General features: G+C 33.7%; 5 protein-coding genes and 1 pseudogene across 6 annotated transcripts in view; all 6 read left to right on the plus strand.

Annotated features, from left to right (window-relative positions):
* LOC146955464 (putative fructokinase-7) overlaps positions 1 to 26,930 on the plus strand; it is a 78,016-nt gene that overhangs the window by 20,046 nt on the left and 31,040 nt on the right. The window lies entirely within an intron of this gene.
* On the plus strand, positions 1,392 to 3,434 carry LOC146955468 (F-box protein At4g22390-like; annotated as a pseudogene). Its single transcript, XR_015028074.1, has 2 exons — positions 1,392 to 2,448; positions 3,047 to 3,434. The product of XR_015028074.1 is annotated as an F-box protein At4g22390-like (transcript).
* LOC146955469 (heat shock 70 kDa protein-like) lies at positions 3,291 to 3,647 on the plus strand. Its single transcript, XM_085748538.1, has one exon. It carries the CDS (start codon positions 3,291 to 3,293, stop codon positions 3,645 to 3,647), a length of 357 nt encoding a protein of 118 aa, XP_085604664.1.
* LOC146955470 (AUGMIN subunit 4-like) lies at positions 6,068 to 13,190 on the plus strand. Its single transcript, XM_085721725.1, has 12 exons — positions 6,068 to 6,109; positions 6,367 to 6,492; positions 7,850 to 8,191; positions 8,327 to 8,426; positions 8,544 to 8,592; positions 9,231 to 9,324; positions 9,556 to 9,627; positions 9,709 to 9,767; positions 11,764 to 11,832; positions 11,911 to 11,962; positions 12,654 to 12,731; positions 12,990 to 13,190. Exons 1-12 carry the CDS (start codon positions 6,074 to 6,076, stop codon positions 13,047 to 13,049), a joined length of 1,137 nt encoding a protein of 378 aa, XP_085577851.1. The 5' UTR covers positions 6,068 to 6,073; the 3' UTR covers positions 13,050 to 13,190.
* LOC146955471 (F-box/kelch-repeat protein At3g23880-like) lies at positions 15,728 to 18,787 on the plus strand. The gene is made up of 3 exons (XM_085748544.1): positions 15,728 to 15,756; positions 15,843 to 17,071; positions 18,404 to 18,787. Exons 1-2 carry the CDS (start codon positions 15,728 to 15,730, stop codon positions 16,903 to 16,905), a joined length of 1,092 nt encoding a protein of 363 aa, XP_085604670.1. The 3' UTR covers positions 16,906 to 17,071; positions 18,404 to 18,787.
* Positions 22,482 to 23,679, plus strand: LOC146955472 (F-box/kelch-repeat protein At3g23880-like). Its single transcript, XM_085748547.1, has one exon. It carries the CDS (start codon positions 22,482 to 22,484, stop codon positions 23,577 to 23,579), a length of 1,098 nt encoding a protein of 365 aa, XP_085604673.1. The 3' UTR covers positions 23,580 to 23,679.

Consider the following 26,930-nt stretch of genomic DNA (forward strand, 5'->3'; position numbering starts at 1 on the left):
TCGGTCGTGCATGTGTAGAGAAACACCCACAACACACCCTCCAAACAAGATTCTTAACCTTTGGGGGAGCTTTGATGTTCCATATCGATTTCCAATGGCCATGACGTTTTAAGTGAGAGGTGTCCCAGATATTTTCGATGCAAATTCGATAAGCGCTACAAACAGAATACTTGTCATTTTTCTCTCCTTTTCAAATTAACACTATGTTGTGACTAGAGGAAAAAGAGGAGTGTTGAGAATTGAAAGTGTAGTAGGTGGATCAAAAAGATAATGAATTAACTGCTCTTTTCAAATCTTTATTGTATGATCAATCAACTCTTGAATACAAATAGAACAAAATTGCACATTCCCCGTCTGAGATATCGTCATGCACTCCCCATTTAGTAGCCACAGATGCTCCATCAAAGGAATCCTTACGCCTGTACATATACACTAGAGTGCCCCTTGTTGAACCACATTCTATGTGCTAAAAATGCTACGCCAGACATAACTCGGATTCGTGCCAATTTTGGATCCAAAGAAGCCGGTATGTGGAAACTATCGAGCTTTAAATATTCACTCCACTAGGCTACCAAGCATGACAACATTGATAGATGCAAAGTCCTTAAAACTCATTCCTCCATGACTTTTATGAAAGAATAATTTATCCCAAGACATCCAACTAATGCTCCGTTGTGCAAAGTAACTCTTTTCTATTTTATCGATCAAAGTTTTCGGCAGCAGAAATATACTCATAACATAAGTATAACTTGTAAGACATATTTTATCATTATCTCACGTTTCTCTTTAGACAAACATTTGTTGTTCCATAAATTAGTTTTATGTTTTAAGATTCATGTTTATCAAACTTCTAACCATATAGGCTAAAATCTCATTTTTGTGACAAGGGTCATTCCAATACACTTTCATTTTACCGAATACAAAACCAAATAGTTTCATATATCATATTTTGCATCAAGGGACATCGAGGGACAAGTTCAACCTTTATCAAACTTCTAACCATATAGACTAAAATCTCATTTTCGCCTCATGTTTCACATCAAGGGACAAGTTCAAACTTCTCATTTATCAAACTTGTAGGCATATATACCAAAATCAAATTTTCGCGACAAGGGTCATTCCAATACTTTTATTTTACCGAATTTAAAATCAAATATGTCCAAATATCAAGTTTTAAATAAAGGGAAGTTGAGGGACAAGTTCAACCTTCATATTTATCAAAATTGTAACCATATAGTCTAAAATCTCGTTTTCGCAACAAGGGACATTCCAATACCTTCATTTTACCGAATACGAAACCAAATAGGTTCACATATCATGTTTCGCGTCAAGAGACATCGAGGGACATGGTCAAACTTCAAAATTGTCAAACCTTTAAGCATATAAGCTAAAATCTCGTTTCCAAGTCATGGTTTTCTCTTATTTCAAATCCTCTTTTTGCAAATTCACACTTTCAAATTACTGCTGCCTCACACACTCGTCGAATTCTGTTCATGACAACAACTCCTGAGTTTCGATCTATAGCTTTAGATTCATTGTTTACCAATTATTCTGTTCCTACTTCACTCAACCCTAATTTTTCGCTTCCTGAATCTCATTATGATGGTAAAGTTATGGGTTCATGTAGAGGGTTTCTGTTGTTGAAGTCTTTTTCAAACATATACATATGGAATCCATCCACCGGAGTTCATAGACAAATACCTTCGCCTCCTCTCAATTATTTACTATCAAATTTTCATTTACCTTCAAATTTCTATGGTCTTGGGTATGACGAGTCAACAGATGATTACATGGTAGTTTTAGTATCCCGTTATCATATTCGAAACCCAGATATTAAGCTATCTCACTTATCGATTTTCTCATTGAGAGCTAATGCATGGAACGAAATTGTGAGTCCTTTTCCTTTTAGTGAGACTTCTCGTTTTCCTGGTGCTGTGGTAGAGTCAGTCTTCAATGGGGCTATTCACTGGTTGGCTATTCGTCACAATACTCGTGAGTATGTTATTGTTGCCTTTCATAGTGGAAAGGATACTTCTAGAAATTCCTCTCCCAAATGATGATGATTTTGAATATAGTTTTGCAGTATCTAACTTATGGGTATTTAGAGGATTTCTCAGTCTATGGGTGAGGGACGAGGATAAAGTTGATATATGGGTGATGAAAGAATACAAAGTGAAGTCATCTTGGACTAAAACTCTTGTTCTTGATTTGCATACCATTTCTTACATTTCCCTTGTATGTTGTACAAAAAGTGGTGATATTGTTGGAACAGATGGATGTACTGGATTGGTGAGATATGATGATGATGAAGGGGAGTTCCTAGAGCATAACTATTATTGTAAAGATTCAGATAATGTATTCGGATTGGTTGTGTATACAGAGTCTCTGCTTTCGATGCCCAGTGACACTGGGCCAGCTTAAAAAGATGGCACAAACAAGAAGAACGAGGTAGTTATATTTTCTCTTTCACCGTTTTTTGGATATTTATAACGATAGTGTATTATGAACTATTAGGTAGCTGCATTTGTGACATGAGCCAGTATGTCACATGGGTTGATCCAATATGTCATGAAATGTTTATTGCTTCTTAACTATCTGTAATTTGTTTATTGGAAATATTGGCAGCTTTGTTTCTGTGATTTACTCATATTTATGCATGTGTGGCTGGATTTTGTTCTAATGTATGTTGTGTTCACTACTTAAAGTTATTTTACATGGTAAATGGTAAATTAGTCATGGTAAATGGTAAATTAGTCATGGTAAAGGAAAGCAAAAATTAGCTATTCATTTTCCATTCTAATCACTCAAATAAAGAAACTTTAAATTGCATTGAAGCCTTTTTTTTTCTTTTCTTATTGTGTCATTGACAAAGGTAACAAATATTGCATTAGCATACCTTTTTTGTTCTTTACATGTTAAGTATGAAAAAGACACGGGAAACTATGTCATATTTTACAGATGAAAATGCTTCAAAAAAAAACAACACATAGTTATAACTATTTGATTGGCTAAGTTGTACAATGATATAAAAGTATTGTGTGTGCAGGGGATGTGAAATTTTAACAAGCAACTGATGAGGCTGTTGCTTATGGTGCAGCAGTCCAGGCTGCAGTGTTGTGTAAAGGTAATAAGTTTTCTCCGAACTTGGTGATATTAGATGTTACACCACTTTCACTTATCATTAGAAGGAGATCTCATGGGTGTTGTGGTTCCTAAGAATGCTACCATTCCTACAAAGAAGAAAAAAGTGTACAAAAAAAAGTGCGGACGACCAATCCTCTGTCGAGATTATGGTTTGTGTGGGTGAGAGGAAAAGGGCTAGTGATAACAATTTGTTGGGTTTGTTTTATCTTTATTGGAACCTTTCTAATCCTCGAGGCCATTCTTTGAATGTATATTTTGACATAGATGCTGATGGTATCTTAATTGTATATGCTGAGCAGATTATGCGAATGATTCAAAAAGCAGAGAAATACAAGGCTGGAGATGAAGAGTTCCAGAAGAAAGTTAATGCAGTGAATGCTTTGGATGATTATGTTTACAAGATAAACAAGGCTTTGAAGGATATTGATAGAAGGGCCAAGCTTCGTCCTGAAGAAGAAATGAAGATCAATTGGAAAATTTCAAAGGGCAAAAAGTATACTTGATGCAAGCCAAGAGAAGGAGACAGTGGTGTTTGTGAATTGTTTGAATAAGTTGAAGAGTGTGGTAAAGCCCATTCTGCGGATCGACTAGCTAGTTAATATAGAACAAATATTGCAAAACTCTTATTGTCAATGTCTGTAGATTATCTCATTCACACTAAAAATGATGAATGATGAATACCATTAAAAGTTCAATGAAAATCGAGTTTGACAAAATTTAGGGAAAAATGATGAGTAGTCTCCGTTACATTAGAGACAGATTACATAAAAATTTAAAGATTAACCATTAACCGATCAACAAAAACTTATCACATAGCACTGTCAGTACGATGAGTTTAGCTTCAAATACAACTCTAAGGGTGTGTTTGGATTGAGGGTTTAGGAGAGGAGGGGAGGGCTCACATTTATTTTTTAAATGATGAACAATTTAAAATGTTTTTTAAAAATAAATTAAGTGTTTTTGAAGTAATATATGATCATTTATCATGTTGTTAATTCAATTTTGTAAAAATCATTTTATAATGTCCGTAATTTAAAAAAAAAGTAAGTCCTCTCATCCCTTCCCCTCCTACACCCTCCATCCAAACACACCCTAAAACTAGCATCAAAGGGTCGTCGAAGGTTGAATTTTCTTGCCATAAAATGTAACTCTATCTTTAATTTTAGTTGTGAAACAAGCATTTTTATCTTTTAGTTGTGAAACCAAAAAATAAATTAAGGGACCAAAAGAGTAATTAAGCCATTTTCTTGCCATAAAGTGGTTTTCTTATGTCATTTTTAACGTACCTTTAACTTAAAGGACGTAATACGTAGTGGGACTTCACTACGCAGCAATCTGCATTGCCACTATCAGTGAAGCAGACATCAACACATATTGTTTAGTACCAGTATATGCAGAAAAGTTGAACAATTTACTTTCAGTTACACAATGACAATGAGTGTCTTCTACCATGAGGAGCCACCAAACCATTCCATGAGATGCAATTTGAACTTTGGAATTTTAGTGGTAATTTTAAATTGAAATTGACATATTTTAAACTTTTGAAGCATTGTCTTCACAACTTTCAATATAACATGACTATATTTGATTCCTTAATCAATTTCTTTTAAGGCATTGTTTAGCATTTTCCTTAATTGAAGACACGTTCGTATGCCTCATTGTTTCATTTGACACCAAAGTAACTTCAAATTTTTTAGCAAGATCCGTCGCTCCCCCAATATTTTTAGCAAGATCCGCCACTGGTAAAAACTTTTATGTTTTGAAATGATAGATTTTATTATTTTTTGGTAAATTTTTGAAATGATAGATTATTGTATGAAATTTGCATCAATGTAAATATTTTATGAGAAAAATGATATGCACAATGAATTTTGATTTGGTGGAAAAGTTTGACTTCTTTAATGTAGTTTGATGTATTTTATGAGAGAGAAAAATGGAAGAGAAATGATAAATAAGATAAGGGATAGAGTTATATTATAGAGATAGATTTTAAGTCACAATAACTTTCTCACGTCCTAAAGATAGCAAATCTGGATCCACTTGGTACATGTTTGGTTTGGGGGTGGGGCAGCCAAACACACGTCTCAAAGCATGCCCATCGTGGAAATGAAGAAGCTAGAAAACTAAGCTTCTAGCTCAACGTGATTTCTGACCGTTAATTTGAAAAAGTAAACGCCATTCCAAACATAATCTTGATCTGATTAAATTAGTTTTGCATTAACCTCTAATGATAGTTCAGTATTAATAAATTTGTTAAACGCTTAAAAAAATATAAATCCACTAGAAGCAGAAAGAATAAATTTTCTAACAAACTCACAAGTTAGTGTTAATAGCGTAAAACAGAAAAACACATAAGCTTAAAAATATGATTATATTCAAATGTTTAAAATATCTTAAAAAAAATATCTATGTTTTCAAATCCATAATATTGACTACACACAAATTATTGATTGAATCTACGATAAATCAAAACTGATATGACAATTTTGATTGAACAACAATCACAATAACACAGAAAAGAAAACTTCACATAAAGTCGACAAAAAAAAAAATAAACATCGCACAAAATCACTAAATACAACAGTTTTAAATTGAACATCCTTCAAAAAAAAAAACAGTTTTAAATTGAACTGTTTTTGGTGGAGCTTTGTTAATCCTTAAACCCAAAATACTTAAATTACTTTGTTATTAAATCTAATAAATATATTTTTTGGAATATTTATTTACTTGAAGAAAAGGGCACGAAAAAGAGAGGGAATATTTTTTGGTGGAATATTTTTTGGAATATTTATTTACACAGTCAAAACCTCCCCAGCGATGTATCCCAAATCATCGATCAGCTAGAACGCCACTGCTTGGCTCCTGATGGAGAATATTCTGAGGAAATGGGTCATGAAATTTGGTGTTTGATTTGCAGGCTAGAGAGGAAATGTGTAGGGAAAGACTTCGTTACCTAGAAGCCATGGTATGTATGTATTGATTAGTTAAGTGCTATGAAGCACGAATATGGACACCAGACACGCCCACACCGCTAATAATTTGATAAAATGACATAATTCAGTGTAATTACATGGTGTCATGACGGTGTCGGACACGACATGTGTCCGATACTGAGACACACCTAACCCGAGGAGTGTACGTGCTTCATAGGACTTAAGTGGAGTGTGAATGCCATTCTTATTTTAGTGATTTATATTTTTGATGTTGTCGATTTGGTTGCAGGCTATTTATTCTGAGGCTATTGCAATGGTAGAAGACTATAATCAAGCCATTTCTGTGTCTAGCATCGGTGGAATTAGAGATACTGGCGGTCTTTATCCGCAGTTTGGACTAAGGAACTCTCCTCAGGTTTTGACATATTATTTCTGGAAAGTTAGTTTTATTTTGAAACAAATATGACACCTGTGTGAGAATGTTGTTGGTTTTGGTACTTAATTTGAGTCATGAACATGAAAATGCATTATTATATCTTAAAGGCATACCTTACATCATAGGTTACATGTAGGGAAGTGAGACTTGAGCTGCATAATAATGAATATAGTGGGTGGATTTTAATTTAGATGTTACGGAATTGCGAAGCAGAAAGATTAATGTAATGGGCGTTTCCTGAAATTAAATTGGCCCGAATCAAGAGACTTCCATTTATAATGAGAAACATGTCGCTATAGAGTATATACTCCAATTTTCTTAGCAGAAGTTGAGGAATTCCATTTCCCGAAAAAATTGTACCTATTGATCCTGTTCAGTTTACTATAGGTGGATAGAACTTCCAGAGATTATTACCTACCTGAGTGCTCTATTGGGTCTTAAAAGTTAGGTGTTGGTGTAAACATATTACCTCTACCCCGTTTCGTCTTGACAATTGAGCACTGATTTGATTTGTTTCAAATATGTTGGAGTCTAATATGTTGACCTGGTCGTATCATAGTCACATAATTCGCGGTTCGTTCCGGTACGCGGTACGGGTACGGGTTCGCGGTACGCGACAGGAGAAGAATTCGGTACGTATAGGGGTATACAGCTTCGGTACGCTCCGGTTCGTAGTAGTAATAATACCTAAATAAATATAGTGAGCTATAAAAAAAAGTATTTTTTTTTACCTAATTTCTTCTATCAAGTTTCTCACTCTCCACTCTTTGTTCATGTTCTTCTCACTCAGTCCTCAACTCATGGTGATTCATTTTATATTTACTTTGTAGTCTAAACCTTTTTTTCAACCAATCAGCGGTAACCATGCTTTGGTACGCTTGGTTCGCTGGTTTGTGCGTACCAATACGCCGAAGTACCCGAATTCGGTACTCACGTACCAATTCGCAATTGTCCCTTGATTACACGAATTATGTGACTATGGGTCGTATTCCCTACACTGGAAGGAGTTGGTCTATCCTTGTGCTTACAGAAACTATTCATTGTTATCAGCAGAGGGTTTAACTAAAATAAGGAAAATTTCATGCAGGTCTACATCACTCAGTATTGAAAAAGATCCGTTTCTTAGGTAGTTTCCTTAGAGAGAGGACTGTGAATGTATTTCATATAGAATTACATATATCATATTTCTGTATATTTGGTTAGAATATGTCCTGTTATCTCTTTTTTATCTTGATTCTTAATATTTCATGCTTTTCATATTTATGCATTATGTGATTAAATGCATTTTTGGGTAACGATTGACATTGATTTAAATGAAATGTCTATATCTTGTCAGGTTTATCAGACATTAGAACATCAAATGATTGTTGCTGAAGCGGCTCAACGATTGAGACTTCCTCTTATTTCAAAAGATGGAGAAGTTCACGATGATGAAATTGAAAAGCTAAGTGTAGCGTCTCGAAGCTCCCTTGACAGTGCTAGCACCAGTGGCGTGGTCAACTCAAGCATAAACTCTTCTAATTATACCACTCCAAGCAGTTCTGTTAGTGGGGTTAATTATTCTCTGGCTTCTATGGATCCAGTGGAACCTGGAGTTGGTGGTGTTCCCAATCGTTTTCTTGGAATTACACCGGCTTATTTATGGCAAACTCAGCGTCAGCAAACACCGTTATCTGTGGTATAATTATAATATGCAAATCAGTATATATGGAAGTCAGCTTGTTAGCATATTTTTTCTATGATAGTTTTTTATTTTATTTTCATGTGATTAGCTTGGTTATGTTTTTCATTATTGACCCAACAATATTGCTAGGATATGACAGAATATCGTATGTCTCTCGCACGTGAGGTAGATGGTCGCTTGAAATTGAAATGTGATAAGTTATCAGATGCCTTTGTGTTGGATGACAACGGTAAGTGTGAATTGCATATTTCTGATATAATATGGGGACATAATGGTGAGTTGGCGATTTCCTTTGATTTATAATTTGGTTCTATTCTACTAGCTGATACCTTGTTTCTTGATTCAGAATCATCATCATCTGGAAATCAAAGTTCAACTTCACGGCTTCCAGAAAGGTTTGAGCTTATTCAAGTAGCCTAATTCTTTTAATATTTTGAAAATTTAATTTTTTTTTTTTTGGGGGGGATAGAAGGTTCAGGAAATTCTCATTCAATTGTAATTTGTAACTTAAAGGGTCCACTTTCTATTTTTTAATTGGATTGAAGAGTAAAGTATGCAGCCTAGGGCTTCTACATAACAAATATATATTTAAGGGCTAACAGGCTACTACCTGGTTTCGATCTTTTGACTTGAAGAGTTGAGACATGTTATTCTCTGTATAGATATCCAACTCTAATTTAATGACTGACTAAATGATGTCTATATGTTTTGATGATGTCATACTTTTAGTCATACAATTTCAGATTAGTGTGTATTGATGAAAATGACCAATTCAACTGATGTGACTAATATATTCAAGACTTCCTTTAATTTTCGTGTTTAAGTCATACGGATCAATATTTATTAAATATTTTGTTTCTTCATGTCCACAAGACGGGTATTTTTAAAATATATGCCATTGCTTATGTCTTTTGCTTCTTTAATAAAGTAGCAGAGCACTAATGTGTAAAAAGCATGCTTTGGTAATTGTATGTCACACTAGAAATATATCTGCATACTAAAGTTTCTTCTCTTATATTTATTAATTTACCAGGGTGAAGTTGTTAATTGAGGAGATCGAAAGAGAAGAAGCAGCGCTGAGGGATGACCTTTATTCTGCTGATAGAAAATTCGCTGAATATTATAATGTAAGTGCATATGAATTTGGTACAAGAACCATCTCTCTTGCTACCACAAACATTTCTTAAAATTGAAACACCGAATCTATATGTGTGTGCATGTGAGAGAGAGAGAGAGAGAGAGAGAGAGAGAGAGAGATTGCATGTGTGATTTGTTATGAATATACATCATATTTCTTTTTTGGTCTCTATATTATATGGTGTATAATGTAGATAGTTAATGTCAATACTCTTAATCAGGTATTGGAGCAAATACTTGGGGTACTCATTAAACTTGTGAAAGATTTGAAGTTGGATCACCAACATAAATATGTGAGAATTTACTATTCACTAAACTTCACTATTTTGATAGCTAAGGACACATCTTGACTTGACTTCCCCATGTATTTGTAGGATGAGTTGCAGAAAACATGGCTATGTAAAAGATGTGATACCATGAATTTGAAATTGAGGTTTGTTATCGGTTACCTTAAATTTTTCATCGTTCTTCTACATTAAAATATCGTTATCTTTTCAAACTTCAAAATAGTGAGGGCCCATAACACAACGCAGGAGGCATTCTTTTGGTAGGTAGACAATTTTGCTTATATTTTTTCACAGGGTGTTTAAAATTCCTAAATGGGCGCGTTTACTTAAATGATTAATATAACAGAAAGGAAAAGTGATTTTGGTTCTAAAATTTATGCTGTATGTTAGTTTGGATTTTATACATGCACATTGGTAGTTAATAGATTTTGTGAAGATTTCATGTATAATGGAAGACCAGCTTGAGACACTAAATACCTAATTATGCTCTTAAACCAATATGTCCCCATTGTTACAGCCTAGTGGTTTGGCCGTGAGGACATTTTATGTGGAATCCTGCGTTCGAACCCGGGTCACCACATTTCTTCCTATCCTTTGTGTTTTTATTTGAGTATTTGTTGGCCACCAGGTCAATGGCAAAATAAAAACGTGTTTTTATAATTTTTGCTTATTTAAACAGTAACTTGGTTCGAGTTTTTTTTTGTCACTTTGGTCAAACTGCATATTTTTAAGTAACATGGATAGTGAAAAAAAAAATTTGACCAAAAGAAACTCATTATTTTATTCATCACAATAGTAGTAATACAAGATGGAATCATATCAAACACTTGGTGATGAGCATACAACTTTGACGCCCTTGCTAAGCTATAAGCGACAAAATTTGCTTGCCTCCTGACAAAACTTATCTTAAAGTTTGGACTTTATTGTAACATAACTTTACATGTAGCCATAATGTTGCCAAATTCAGAATGGTTATCAATAATGCTGTCTACCACTAGCTTACAATCTAGCTCAATATGCACTTTTGATAAACCCAATTGACCAAGCCATGAAATAGCATCCCTTAAGCCCAATGCCTCTGCACCTAAAGGAGGAGAACGAGGAGGAACACTCTCATACCACTTAGTTAAAGCTTTAATAAAATAGCCTCGAGAGTTCCTTAGACACATACCAACACCAAAGCAGCCTTGGTCACTTAACAGTGCTGCATCGATATTGCATTTGATGTATTCTTCATCTGGTGGCTGCCAACACTGTACATGATAAATCTGTTGTTCTGTTTGCTGTTCTTCCTTTGATCGTGTTGACTGCAATTGCAGCAGCCGTCACACGCGAGCTGTATAGCAGTCCGCTCTTCCTTCATTGAAACTAACAAAAAAATTGGATTGAGCTGTGTGGTAAATAGCATGGGTTGAATATGAAACTTAAAAGCATAATTCTTGAAATTAATTCTTCCTAAATTAAGATGACATGTTTACTAATTTAACTAAGTTCTTTTTTGTGAGTGCCACATGAAACTTGTTTATGTATGATAGGAACCAAAGGATCCTATAATTGAACACCACAATAACACAGCAAAGAATGAAGATGAAACAGATGGTAATTAAGGAAAATAGGGTGCTTTATTCATACGAATGAAAATAGTAAAATAGTAGAAGAGATAATTTCTCTAACTACTCCCAAAGCAAAGCTCCGACCTAACTCAGAGAGGAATCCTTCTTTGGGCCTAAACAGAAAACTTATTCCATCCTATTCTAAAACTCCTAAGAATTCCCTTTTATACACAAATAAAGAGAACATTCTAGTATTTAACCATAATGGACCTCTTACTATTTAATCCTAATCCTAATGGACCACTCACTAATAATCTACTTAAACCTAATTAACTACCTACTAATTATTTAAAACACCCTCTCATACTGGGTCCTAACAATGTACCTCCCACTTTGATGCTACGTGGAAAGCATAATTTCTGTAACTATGGCGAAAATGGTAGTCAGATCACTAGTCCGAATATTTTCTGGTTTACTTACATAATTGTGTAACTTATGTACATCAATTATATTATCGTCAATTTCCCACTTTGTTAGTTTTGCCAGGTACTGTTATCTAATAATTTTGATATCTGCAATTGCATGTCAGGGCTTTAGAACATCAGCTCCTCCACGGAACTTACACTAACGAGTCTATACCTGCGCTTCATAAGATTAGGTATGAAAGATGAAATGTCTGCAACTCTGTATACAGTTCCTGATTTAATTTTAATCACCCATTTCCTTTTAATTTTAGGAGGTATCTCATCGAGGCTACTGAAGACGCTTCCATTGTATATAATAAGGCGGTATGTTTCCATGTTTCCATGTGCATGTTTTTGCATTTGGATGACATAAGACGTGAATTAGGCTCTTCACAGGATGAAAATGTGACTAGTGAGACATGAGTTGTTGCATTAGCTCAGAACTTGTCATCCCTGTATAGAGAATCTTGTCATTCGTTATCTATTGATGTCTTTTTAGTAAAGTCCTTTTCATTTATAGATTTTCCACCTTGATAAATATGAATAATGCATTGTTTATTTATTTCTGATATGATGGAGTTGAGAGTATTTTGATGGATATCGCAACAACATAAGAGATTTGGGAATCGAAATGAGTGAATCATCAACTTAGTCATTGAAAATTTAAAATTATAGAACACTGTCAATTTAGTACCTAAAATTATTAATATTTCAAAATATTCACTAAATTGAATTTCTTCGATCATATTAGTTCTTTTGGATTAGTAAATTTAGTCCTTGATTGAGAATTTTCAAATTCATAGATCATTTTGAAATTTTGTTAACTTCAAGGACCAAGTTCACAATGGCAATATCTGAGACATAATCTAATTTTTTGCTCTAGCATTGAAATAATTTTTAGAATATGGTTTTAGTAGTAGTTACATACCAACAATGTACTACTAATTTATGGTTGATATCATTACAATTGTATTTTACTCCATTATGTTGATAATTCATCATGTGTGTGTACCAGGCTACTCGTTTGCGTGAGTACCAGGGTGTCGATCCTCACTTTGACGACATTGCAAGACAGTACCAAGACATTGTAAAGGTGACAATAATTTATCAAATATGCACTTCATTCGCACCAAATGTTATAGATAATGTCAATCAACTTTGTCTTGAAACTTTATTTGAGATGACAAAATTGATGAAATAAGAAAATTAATGATATAGTGATGGACCAACTTAAGTTGAAACTATTTGAATTCAGTGAAGAAAAAAAATACCATATTTTATTATCATTTCAATATCCTATAGAAATCATCATTTTGTTTAATGAAATTCTCACGTTGATGAAATTATGCAGAAATTGGAGGAATTGCAACATACAATCAAGGAAGTTGAATACGATCTAAAACGTATGTGAGATAGTGCTTCAACGTAGAAGTTTTATTGTGTTTATATAACCCGGTTTGGTTCTCTATATGTGAATGGTGTGAAAGGCATGGCCCCCTTTTGTTACTTATGATAGATATATGAAACATCATTCCGTTGCGGTGCATTCAAAGAGTTTTTTTTTTTTTTTTAATTTGGCTAAAACTGTTCCCATTCGTTGATCTCTCTTACTGATCCATTCTTGTGTAGCCAAGGTGGAGAAGAAAACTCTTCTATGATTTCCTTTTTCCAATTCCCGTATACCATCTTCAACACAAAACACTTAGACAAATTCACTTAAGTGCTTTGTATTGAATCAGTGATTATGTTTCATGTTAAATGCTTTCGGATGAGAAATGAGAGGAATAGAGTATTTTATGTTTTATTGAGTGAAAATGTTTTATGATGAAAAGGAGGGAAATCATGGAGAGGGTAATGGACGGGACGGGCAAAGTTTGGTTCAGAACCAAAACTGTATTCGAACTGAACTGAGTTATAAGGAATCAATTCGAACCGAACTGAACCAGTCTTAAAACTGGTGAACTGTTTTGTTTAAAAAAAAAAAAAAACTTAACTGTTCCCACATAAAGTAAACATCTGAAAAATAAGAACCAAACAAAAAGAAATCATAAACTGAGGGAAGTTCTTTATGTAACAGTATTCAAACCAAATTATGCATTATCGAAGCAGTGGATTTCAATCAGTTATGAACTAATAAAACAGCTTAATAGTGGATTAAAACAGCTTAACAGTGGATGAATGGTTGAAGTCTGTCAGTAACAATAAAATGGTGAGTGAATGATTTTACTGTTAATTTTAAGCATAATAGTGTGGATGAATGATTGAAGCAATTTGTTGAAGAAAGTATGAATGATTGAAATCCACAGTTTTGGTTTTTTATTATTAGTTCATAATAGACTTCTATGAAATTATGCATCATAGAAGCAGTGGATTTCAATCTCTTCCGTTACGGAGCTTGAAGCGGTTATCGAATTTGTTACCGTTAATTTTAAGCTTAATAGTGGATGAATGATTAAAGCAATTTGGTGAAGAAAGTATGAATGATTGAACTCCACTGTTTTGGTTTTTTTTATCACGAAGGTTCAGTTCAGTTAATAACTGCTCCTTTAAGCATGGATCAGTTCATAACTTTTACATAGTAGTTCAGTTCAATAGTAGTTCGGTTCAGCAGTTCGGTTCAGTTTTTGGTTTTTTTGCCCACCTTTAGTAATGGCTGAAAATTAACCCAAGAAGAAAAGTTTCCTGCTCTTACACTACTCTGTAAGAAAAAAACAAATATGTTTCCCCAAAGGTGCATTCTGCTTCAACGATAAGTTTTCAAGCAGGTCAATTTTTAATAGTAGACAAGTTTAGGAAACTACACCACCGTCATTCTTTTCCTCTCATTTTTATTTACAAGTTCATAATATTGAAAGAATTGAAGAGCAAATCAATGCTATATTTGAAGGACATATAAAACCCTTTTGAAAAAGATAAAATCTTTGAACAAGATTCTTGACGTTTGGAGGATCGGAAAATAATTGAAAGAAATTCAAATTTCTTCTTCATACAACACAGTAAAATTAATGCTCATTACTATTATCGAAAGAGTTGAGATAAAGAGAAAAGAACGCTCGAGTTTATACTGGTTCGGTTATACCGTCCTTGGATACAACCAACATCCACTCCTGTTGCAATGAGCAATGAAGTTTCTTCCATTATTGCACATCAAATATTTGTTACCATGATTACAAGCAAGAATTCCTTCAACTATGAATCTTAAGTCTTAACACCTTTAAAAAAAATGAATCTTAACACCTAGAACTTCAAAACCTTCAATATCTTGCCAATTAGAGATAATTCTTGTACCCAACCTTGTTGGTCTTGCACGAACATTGATTCTTTGACCAACCAACACCCTTGATTCTCCATAATCCTAGTAAAGCTTTCAACCAAGCATGAAAACTATTGAAGCAGAAAAAACACTAAATCCCTTAGTGGTGAAAGAGAGAATCTTTCCATGAAGTACATAATTAGTACCCGTAGTTTACAACTTGAAAAAACCCAAATAACTTACAAAGAAATTCACCCAATCAATGTTTCTTATCTCATGAAGAAATTTAAGAGTTTTCTAAGATGCTGAGAGAAGAAAATTTTGAGAGAAGTGAATGATTCATGTTTTTAAAAAATGGGAGTGTCACGATTAATGTAGCAAAAAGATAAATAAAGTCTAGTATGCAGAGACGTTGCTACATGCAAAGGTCACATTGATTCTCCACTTATTCATCTTAGGGAGTGAACTATGAAGTACAAATTGAGACACTAGATACGTACACATCAACACCAATAAAATTTTGAGAAAATAACATAATTCAATGTAATCCTAAGTGTCATGCCGGACTTCGAAATACACATTCAATTAGGAGCGTCAGTGCAGCAAAGGGAGTGGATTTACATGTAATTTGAATGGACAAAACATATGTGCATTTCTTTATTTGTTTATTTATTTATTTTTGTATGGTTTTAACTAAAAATACACTTTTGGTGGATATAACAAACTTTGATAAAATTGTGAATTTGAGAAAATGTTGTTTGGTTAGAAACAATATGAAAAACACATATGGAAGCAAATATTACTCTAATATAATGAGATGATATAATGAGATGACGATGGCGATCGACGATTTACGCGAGAAGATGTTGAGTATTTATTGCACGATGATCTAAAACTATTTCACATCCATTAAACTCTCTAATAATAATTAATCACCCAAATCCTACTGAGGTTACCGGTGAAGTCTCTTATTCGTTTCAAATGTGTTTGCAAGTCTTGGTTTTCTCTTATCTCAAATCCTAGTTTTGCAAATTCACAGTTTCAGATCACTGCTGTAACACACACTCGTCGAATTCTGTTCGTAAAAGAACTGTTTGTAACAGAAGCTCCTCAATTTCGATCTATAGCTTTAGATTCATTATTCACCGCTGATTCTGCTCCTGTTCTACTGAACCCTAATTTTTCGCTTCCTAAATCTGAGTTTCATCTTAAAGTTAGAGGTTCATGTAGAGGGTTTATATTGGTGGAATCTTTTCCAATCATGTGTTTATGGAATCCATCCACCGGAGTTCATAGACAAATACCTTCGCCTCCGTCTTGGCCTAATCATTCAAGTATACCTTTTTATGGCTTTGGGTATGACGAGTCAACAGATGATTACTTGGTGGTTTTAGTATTCTATCATTTTATTCAAAACTCAGATGATGTGCTATCTCACATTGGGATTTTCTCTTTGAGAGCTAATGTGTGGAACGAAATTGTGGGTCCTACACATTTGCCTTTTTGTGATAATCTTACTCACTTTGCTTATACTGTGGTAGAGTCGGTCTTCAATGGGGCTATTCACTGGTTGGCTATTTGTCCTGTTACAGGTGACCATCTTGTTGTTGCCTTTGATTTAATGGAAAGAAAGTTTGTAGAGATTCCTCTCCCAGATGATATTGGTCGTTTGAAAATTTGTAGTTTATGGGTATTTAGAGGATTTCTCAGTCTATGGGTTTGGGGGGACGAGGATAAAGTTGATATATGGGTGATGAAAGAATACAAAGTGAAGTCATCTTGGACTAAAACTCTTGTTCTTGATTTGGATACCATTTCTCACATTTCCCTTGTATGTTGTACGAAAAGTGGTGATATTGTTGGAACAAATAGACCTAGTGGGTTGGTGAGATATGATGACAAAGGAGAGTTTCTAGGGCATAACTATTATAGTGAATCTTCACAACATGCATTCCGACTGGCTATGTATACAGAGACTCTGCTTTCACTCCCCAGTGACAATGAGCAAGCTTAAGAAGGTAGCACAAACAAGAGGAGCGAGGTAGTCAAATTTTCTCCTTCATTGTTTTATGGATATTAATACTTGGGTTGTATTATGAACTATTGGGTGTCTGAATTTGTAGCATGACACAGTATGCCACACAAGCTGATTTAATGTCATGAAATGTTTATGTTTATTGGTAAGCTATTTGCAATATGTTTATCAGAAATATTGACAACTTTGTTTGTGTAATTCGCGGCTATTTATGCATATGTAACTTGATTCTGTTTTATTGCATGTTGTGTTCACTGCTTGGAATTGTTTTATATGGTACATGGTAAATTAGTCTGGTGAGTTTATGCATGTTGATTAAGTTCACAACTATCCGACTTTGACTCAGAGAACTTCTTCAAAAATTTGATCATAGTCACTAATTTATTTAAATGAAATAGAATGTTCTGTTCTCAAATTTCAGTGGATTCTAATAACTTGGTGATTGTGATTTCTGTTTTAAACCAGGAAGCAAAATTAGCTTCAAATTAATGATCTACACATGATCAATTAAATGAATTTTTAATATCTTAATTCTTAAGAGTATAAAAAACATCAAAACTAAATCATGTCATGACCCTAAATAGTGCTACAATTACAACTTAGAGTTTTCAAAGAAAGGACTTTAAGAAAAAAAAATGCAGTTTGCATGGTAATAGGCTGTAGAAAAGGGTGTTAATTGTTACATGGTTAGCCATAGACATGTTTGATTAGATTTGTGGTATATCATCTTGAAGTGGAAATTTATTTTACCTCCTAATGACCAATATTTTTTTTTTTTGCCTTAGTCGGATTCAGAAGTAGTTTCTCTTTCCTTCATGGTCAAACCTAAATTTTTTCTTCTTCTTAATATCTGTCATTGGCAAAATAAGCAAATATTGCACTAGCATACCTTTTTTTTTATATTTATAGCTCGTTCTTTAGTTCCTGGGTAAGTATGAAAAAGACACGAGGGAAATATATGTACATATTTTATAGTGGAAAATGCTTCAAAGAAAACAACATAGAGAGGAAAATTATTTGATTGACATAGAATAATATCAAAGCTTTAAATACATGCAAATATTGTGTTCAGGGATGTGAAATTCTTCTAGAGGAAACAGTCTTAAAAAACTACGACAGAAGTGTAAATTATAGTCATGCACACATGCTTTATAGAAACTGAACTATGACTTGGCAAAGTGATGGGCAAAATGAGGTTTATAAAATCTAGATAAGGTTTCATATTTTCAAACTTAACAAGTTTCAGAAGAACTATGAACCACAATGAGCTAAAATATTATTCATATGAAATTTAACAGGTTTCAGCTTTCGATTTGGTGAAAATTTAGTTTAAGGTAGAGCCTGGTGGAGTTGATTTATACAGTTAACATGTGTGTTTATATTTGGTTGTGTTTATTTATATTTAGTTTTAGAAATAAGCAATATTGTGGTCATTCTTTTCTCCATCAGAGCAATAATCACATGTCTATGTGCGCAGGGATACACATTAAGGCCTCAATAAGCACAAAGTTATAGAGAGTATTCCATAATCTACAATGTAGCATATAATATCAGAAAGAAGTAGATGAATGGAAGAGTTTCAATGAACAAGTAGACAAATCATCTCAAGAAAGTTCTTCTGAGGACAAACATAAAGAAACATTGAAAGTTGAAAGAGTGAGGGGTAGCAAACTTGCTCTTCTTCCCATCATAGGCTTGTGGCTATTATTGGAGTTTATATTAGATTTACTATCTCATTGAAAATAAATTCAATTATGATACTCTTGGGTTGTAATTTTTAGCTATTTTATAGTTTGACATCCTTATAAGACTTCGTGTTAATTTTTAATATATTTGAGGTTTTATTGTATTGTTTCAGAAATTCTCTTACTTATTTTTATTATTGAAGTTAATGTTTCATTATAATTTTGTTGTAAAAAAAAAATGTTTGAGTGTGAGCATGGCTTGGTTGTAGTTGAGGTTGTGCTTCAGCTGTCTTGGCACTTGTTCTCACCTCCTGCGCGAGCTTCCAATCTTTTAACATATGCACAAAACTTTCAACTACTTAGGCACTTGTTGTCACATCTTTAAATTCTTACGCTTCCATAGACTCCACAAGATTGTTATGAAAAAAGGGGCATTGTGTCAGTTGGCTCAGCATACAAACTCAAAGTGTGCTCCATAATGTTCCATAAATTGGTGTCGCGCCACACCATACTAGTTTGGAGCGTGTAAATAATGCAGGCACGTAATCTTCATAATCCTAATTACGAACAACACACAAAGTATGATAAGTGACTCCTCTACTAACCATTGGTACACGTGTAGAGAAACACCCACAACACACCCTCCAAACAAGATTCTTTACCTTCAAGGGAGCTTTGACGTTCCATATTTATCTCCAATGGTTCAAACGTATTAAGTGAGAGGTGTTCCAGATATTTTCGCTGCAAATTCGATAAGCGCTACAAACATAATACTTGCCATTCCTCTCTCCTTTCGAACTAACACATATGTTGTGACTAGAGGAAAAAGATGTGTTGAGAATTGAAAGTGTAGTAGGTGGATCAAAAAGGTAATGAACTAGCTGCTCTTTCCAAGTCTTCATTGTATGATTAATCAGCTTTTGAACACAAATAGAACGAAATTGTGCATTCCCCATCTGAGATGTCGTGATGCACTCTCCATTTAGTATCCATGGATGCTCCATCAAAGGAACCCTTTTGCTTGTACCTATACACCACCGAGCCCCTTGTTGAACCACATTCTTTGCGCTAAAAATGCTATGCCAGACGTAGCTCATATTTTTGCCAATTTTGGATCCAAAGGAGTCAATATGTGGAAAATATCGAGCTTTAAACAGTCGTTCCACTAGGCTACCAAGCATAACAACATTGAAAGATGATAAGTCCTTGAAACCCATCGACTTTTAATAATAATAATAATAATAATAATAATAATAATAATAATAATAATAATAATAATAATAACAATAATAATATTCTCCCCTAAAAAACAACAACAACAACAACAATAATAATAATAATAATAATAATAATAATAATAATAATAATAATAATAATAATAATAAAACAGAAGCATTTTAAACGATATGTAAGCAATTGGAGAGGGTCTAAAGAGCAATGTTCTAATAAACAACCCACTTTTCTATTAATTGCCTCTGTTTATAAATAAACCCTACCAACTAAATTAATCCATTAAATATCTAGGTTTTTAATATGAGGCTTTTCCTTTCTGTAATTGGAAAATGGAATTAGAAATAAAGTGAAGGAAATGAAAGGAAAGGAAAGGGCAAAAAAAAAGAATATAAGAGAAATGGATAGGGTGCGTGATTCTGCTTCCTGCGTGTTAGGGGTCCTCACAAAACCAATCTCATCCCAAGCAAAATCCTTCTTATGCTAGAAAGTGTTGATTTATGATTTAAGTGTTGATTTATGATTTTTTGGGGTTTTAATTTTTTTTCTGCCTGGGGTTGTTTCTGGATTTTGTGGAAAGATAATGAAGATGATGATAATGTTGATGAATGTGATGATGAAGAAAGGGTGAATTAATTAGTTGTTGTTGAATGACCATATGATATAATACGGAAATGCCAAACATCCCGAAAAAATTATCCAGAATTTTTCCCGATAAATGTGGCTAGTTGATACAAAAAAAAAAAAATTGGCACCACTACCTCCTTTATTCCACCAAATCCGGATTGTTCACCAATACATGCTATACACATTTGCATTCTTGAATTTTCACGACATTTCATTCGTGTTCTTTAGCACTGCTCGATATAATAACCTGTGTAATTTAATGGTCCACTTTAAAAAAAAAATATCAAACAGTTTAAATTAAAATAATTAATAGGATCTATTGTGGACCACATTTAATGTTAGTCCACTATAGACATTTGAGGTTAAAGTTTACAGTTGGGGACCTTTTTGACCGACGGAGCAAAATCAAGGGGCCAAATCGTGAGTTTTACAATTTATGGAACCAAAATGTAAACTGCAAATTATTTTGGGGACCATTTATGCAATTAAGCCAAAAATAATACTCTCTACGTCCTTATATCTAAACACCCATTTGACTTTATTTTTGTCCCTAAATATAAACTCCTTTTCAAATTACTAGATACATTTATTACTTTTTTCCTAAACATACCCCAAATTAATACTACTGAAATTTGAAAAGTCAAATTTAATACACGTACAAACAAATAATAATTTGGTAATATTAACACACAAAACACCTGATAGACGTTTGGCAAGTGCACCAAATACTATCGAAGTAGTAAAAATATCGATCCCACGAGGACTGTTTTTAACTTCAATAATTCAATTTCGTTATATAATTAGGATGTATAAAATTTATTTTGTTTTGCCACTAGGCAGTAGATTTGGTTTGATTTTAATTAAATCAAGAAACATAAAATAAAGATTTGTTAAGAAAATATGAGAGAAAGATGAGATCAGATCCTTCGAATCCTCTAAGTTCCCCTAATTGGTCTACTGCACCTATTTGTTATGAATCCTCTTCTAATTTACGATGATTAACAAAATAGCCCTAATCAATCCCTTGAGTTAGGACCCTCTTCTTAAACTACAGCCCCTAATTCCTTAGGTGGTCTAATAATTCTTGAAGGTTTTACCGAACGTTAACCTATTATCACTAACAAACGATTATCTATTCCTAGACTAACCCTGTTTATTAGAACAATTCAATTAGGTCTAAGTCGAAAGCCATGGTCAGTGGTCATTCGTTCTCACAAAATCAAGTTATATGTGATCAAGATATAAAAAGCATTAAGAACAATTGAATTGAATAAACTAGAATTGAATTCATAAACAAAATAGAGTTTCACAGCAACATGTGTCAATTAGGGTTACAAAGATTCATCTCGGATCTAATCTCTAAGAGATTTAGCTACTCATAATCGAGTTTACAAATAGCATAATCAATGAAATAATTAAAACATACATGAATTGGTAAAAGGATGAAGAAATCGCCCTTCTAGCCGTCTCCGATGTCTCAAAATCGCACTTTGCTCTCCAAAATCGTAACCCTTGTTCTTCAGATTGAGTGCAGTATTTATAGAAGTCATGGGCCTGACCCATCAAAATCGCGCCGCGCCTTGTATTATGGCGTGCCGCGATTTCCTCTTTACAGGAAGTGTGTAATTTTGCTTCAAAAATCGCAGCACGGCTTGAAATTGGCGTGGCGCGATTTCCTTCGAACAGACTTCAAATTTTAAGCTTTTTGCACTCCAGAACAGTATAAATTGCATGAGAACTCTATCAAAATGTCACAATAAGTCCCTAATATTACGTAATGACAGGATGTCATCAACACCAAAAACAGACACATTAATTACTCTGACAATTTTTATTAAAAAAGAAATGTGAAAAAAGAAAGGGGCTTATACAGGGACGGAGGGAGTAATAATATTCTCCCCTAAAAAAATAAAAAATATTAATAATATCCTATCCTATCCTATCTTAATAAACCATACACGTACGAAGATCTCGAGCACGGCAGAGTGTGCAATCTGGAAGGAGACGACGGCGATGCCGTGTCTGCCTGAAGAACTGGTAACTGAAATCCTTCTAAGGTTACCAGTTAAGTCTCTTATTCGTTTCAAATCCGTTTCCAAGTCATGGTTTTCTCTTATTTCAAATCCTCTTTTTGCAAATTCACACTTTCAAATTACTGCTGCCTCACACACTCGTCGAATTCTGTTCATGACAACAACTCCTGAGTTTCGATCTATAGCTTTAGATTCATTGTTTACCGATTATTCTGCTCCTACTTTACTCAACCCTAATTTTTCGCTTCCTAAATCTTATTTTAATCGTGAAGTTATGGGTTCATGTAGAGGGTTTCTGTTGTTGATGATTTTTTCAAACATATACATATGGAATCCATCCACCGGAGTTCATAGACAAATACCTTCGCCTCCTCTTAATTATTTAGGTTCAAATTTTCATTTACCTTCAAATTTCTATGGTTTTGGGTATGACGAGTCAACAGATGATTACTTGGTAGTTTTAGTATCCAATTATCATATTCGAGAGCTATCTCACTTGTCAATTTTCTCATTGAGAGCTAATGCGTGGAACGAAATTGTGAGTCCTTTTCCTTCTTTTAGTGAGATTTCTCCTTTTCTTGACTCTATGGTAGAGTCAGTCTTCAATGGGGCTATTCACTGGTTGGCTATTCGTCACGATAGATGTGGGTATGTTATTGTTGCCTTTCATTTAATGGAAAGGATACTTCTAGAAATTCCTCTCCCAAATGATGATGATTTTGAATATAGTTTCGCAGAATCTAATTTATGGGTATTTAGAGGATTTCTCAGTCTATGGGTTTCGGGGGACAAGGGTAAAGTTGATATATGGGTGATGAAAGAATACAAAGTGCAGTCATCTTGGACTAAAACTCTTGTTCTTACTACTTATGATACCATTCATAACGTTGCCCTTGTATGTTGCACAAAAAGTGGTGATATTGTTGGAACAGATTACCGTACTGGATGGGTGAGATATGATGACAAAGGAGAGTTTCTAGAGCATATCTACTATTGCATATATTCACGAAATGAATTCCGATTGGCTATGTATACAGAGTCTTTGCTTTCACTCCCTAGTGACAATGAGGAAGCTTAAGAAGATGGTACAAACAAGGAGTTAGTTATATTTTCTCCTTCACCATTTTCTATATATTAATAATTATAATTATTCTGTATTATGAACTATTGCGTGGCCGAATTTGTAACATGAGACCACACCAGCTGATTCAATATTTCGTAAAATATTTATGTTTTTTTGGTTAACTATTTGTGATATGTTTATTGGAAATATTGACAACTTTGTTTGTGTGATTCGCGGTTATTTATGCATATGTAACTGGATTTTGTTTTGATGTATGCTGCATTCACTGCTTGGAATTGTTTTAAAAGATAAGTGGCAAATTAATCTGGTGAGTTTATGCATGTTGATTAAGATCACAACTGCCCGCTTTGACTCAAAGAACTTCTTTAAAGTTATGTTCTCTAATTTAATTTCAGCGGACTCTAATAATTTGGTGGTTGGAATTTCTGTTTTTGAACCAGGGAAAAAAAATAGTTTGAAATTAATGATGTACACATGACCAATTAAATAAATTTTAATACCTTAGAGCGTAAGAAACATCAAAATTAAATCATTTCATGAGCCTAAGTAGTGATGCATGATTACAACTTAGAGTTTTCAAAGAAAGGAGTTTAAGAAAATAAAATGCATTTTGCATGGTAATAAGGTGTAGAAGAGTGTTGATTGTTATAGTGTTAGCCATAGACACAAGGCAAAGAAATAAGCTTTTTATTGCAATCTGTTTGATTAGATTTGTGGTAAATCTTCATGTTCAAACCCAACTGGTTCAAATTTTGTTTGCATACATGATTTGGTTGAAATTCTATTTCACAAAGCATAATGATTTTATATTGTGTTTACGAAAATTATCTAAACAAGCAGGTGGGGAATATTATATTGTGTTTACGAAAAGATTTTCAAGCATTTTCCAAACTTGCTCTTCTTTCCATCATAGGCTTGTGGCTATTATTGGAGTTTATATTAGAGATTTACTATCTCATTGAAAATAAATTCAATTATAATACTCTTAGGTCGTAAATTTTAGCTATTTTATAGCTTGACATCCTTGTAAGACTTGACGTTAATTTTTAATATGGTCGAGGTTTTATTTTATTGTTTCATAAATTCTTTTACTTACTTTTATTGAAGTTAATGTTTCATTATACTTTTGCTGTCAAAAAAAAATATATTTGAGTGTGAGCATGGCTTGGTCGTAGTTGAGGTTGTGCTTCGGTTGTTCTGGCACTTGTTTTCACCTCCTGCGCAAGCTTCCAATCTTTTAAGATATCCACAAAATGTTCAACTACTTGTGCATTTGTTTCATGGACTTGCCGTCACAATTTTAAATTCTTGCGCTTCCATAAACTCCACAAGATCGTTATGAAAAAGGGGCACTAGTGTTGGTTAGACATTGGAGCTTTTGTAAAATACAAAACCATAACGGCCGACTCAGCTTACAAAGTCAAAGCGTGCTCTATAATGTTTTATAAATTGGTGTCGTGCCACACTGGAGTAGCTTGGGAGCGTGTAAATAATGCATGCACATATTCTTCATAATCCTAATTGCAAACAACACACTCTTATAAAGGCCTCAAATTAATTGTATATGAATAAAAGTAAAATAAAAAGATGGTTTTAAGGAAAGGAATGGTAAAAGAACGCGTCACACTCACTTTCAATCTAAAAAGGACTGCTAAGCTATGAAGAATCGCCACAATGCTAAGAAAATCATTGATAAGATTCAATAAACTTGGTTCAATTCAAAACCAAAAATGAGACAAAGCTCTCACAACACGGAAATTGTATTTTTTATTTTATTTTATCAAAATTCTACGTATCTTTTTATTTCAAAGTGAAACTTACAATTTATGGAATTCTTGCTCTAATGAACTCAATGGTCTACTTAATTCAAATAAAACTTGATATGCTTTAGTTCAGAACGTGAGATGCTTCAGTTCTCAAATATCAATTGTTTGTAATTTAATTCCCCAAATGAGAAGAAAAGGTGAGTGGATAGCTCCAAGTAAATGACGTAAACCCAATTAATAGTAACTGTAGTTTCCTTCATGAGAAGTACTTCAAACATTTTTTTATCAGAATTGAAGAAAACTAGCGTGCATGGTGGTCTTCATTTCCTTTGGGTTTGATTTCATTTGGTCATACAAATATTTCTTTGATTTTCTCCAATAAAAGTCTTACGTGGACTCCATCCAAGATGAAAGTCAAATATCTTGAAAAACAAAACTCACGATGACTTATTTCCCACTTGAACTCATATATGTAACATACCATTTCGAAGGAACCATGGACTAATAAAATTGAAAAAAGCATTTTAGTGATTTTTTTATATGTTTCTTTCCACATGCTTAATGAGTTCATGATCACATCATTAGTAGAACAAGTAACTCCTCTACTAATCGGTCGTGCATGTGTAGAGAAACACCCACAACACACCCTCCAAACAAGATTCTTAACCTTTGGGGGAGCTTTGATGTTCCATATCGATTTCCAATGGCCATGACGTTTTAAGTGAGAGGTGTCCCAGATATTTTCGATGCAAATTCGATAAGCGCTACAAACAGAATACTTGTCATTTTTCTCTCCTTTTCAAATTAACACTATGTTGTGACTAGAGGAAAAAGAGGAGTGTTGAGAATTGAAAGTGTAGTAGGTGGATCAAAAAGATAATGAATTAACTGCTCTTTTCAAATCTTTATTGTATGATCAATCAACTCTTGAATACAAATAGAACAAAATTGCACATTCCCCGTCTGAGATATCGTCATGCACTCCCCATTTAGTAGCCACAGATGCTCCATCAAAGGAATCCTTACGCCTGTACATATACACTAGAGTGCCCCTTGTTGAACCACATTCTATGTGCTAAAAATGCTACGCCAGACATAACTCGGATTCGTGCCAATTTTGGATCCAAAGAAGCCGGTATGTGGAAACTATCGAGCTTTAAATATTCACTCCACTAGGCTACCAAGCATGACAACATTGATAGATGCAAAGTCCTTAAAACTCATTCCTCCATGACTTTTATGAAAGAATAATTTATCCCAAGACATCCAACTAATGCTCCGTTGTGCAAAGTAACTCTTTTCTATTTTATCGATCAAAGTTTTCGGCAGCAGAAATATACTCATAACATAAGTATAACTTGTAAGACATATTTTATCATTATCTCACGTTTCTCTTTAGACAAACATTTGTTGTTCCATAAATTAGTTTTATGTTTTAAGATTCATGTTTATCAAACTTCTAACCATATAGGCTAAAATCTCATTTTTGTGACAAGGGTCATTCCAATACACTTTCATTTTACCGAATACAAAACCAAATAGTTTCATATATCATATTTTGCATCAAGGGACATCGAGG

The sequence above is a fragment of the Medicago sativa genome, chromosome 1, assembly GCF_051527215.1.
Source record: "Medicago sativa cultivar Bolivia chromosome 1, Bolivia_mono, whole genome shotgun sequence".
Lineage (NCBI taxonomy): Eukaryota > Viridiplantae > Streptophyta > Magnoliopsida > Fabales > Fabaceae > Medicago > Medicago sativa.

Coding starts and splice junctions, on each gene's coding strand:
- LOC146955469 (XM_085748538.1), top strand. CDS start 3,291: ATGGTTTGTGTGGGTGAGAGGAAAAGGGCTAGTGATAACAATTTGTTG.
- LOC146955470 (XM_085721725.1), top strand. CDS start 6,074: ATGTGTAGGGAAAGACTTCGTTACCTAGAAGCCATG. Junction 6,493..7,849: donor GACTAAGGAACTCTCCTCAG/GTTTTGACATAT, acceptor ATATCTTGTCAG/GTTTATCAGACATTAGAACA. Junction 11,833..11,910: donor CCTGCGCTTCATAAGATTAG/GTATGAAAGATG, acceptor TTTTAATTTTAG/GAGGTATCTCATCGAGGCTA.
- LOC146955471 (XM_085748544.1), top strand. CDS start 15,728: ATGGCGATCGACGATTTACGCGAGAAGAT. Junction 15,757..15,842: donor GACGATTTACGCGAGAAGAT/GTTGAGTATTTA, acceptor AATCCTACTGAG/GTTACCGGTGAAGTCTCTTA.
- LOC146955472 (XM_085748547.1), top strand. CDS start 22,482: ATGCCGTGTCTGCCTGAAGAACTGGTAACTGAAATCCTTCTAAGGTTA.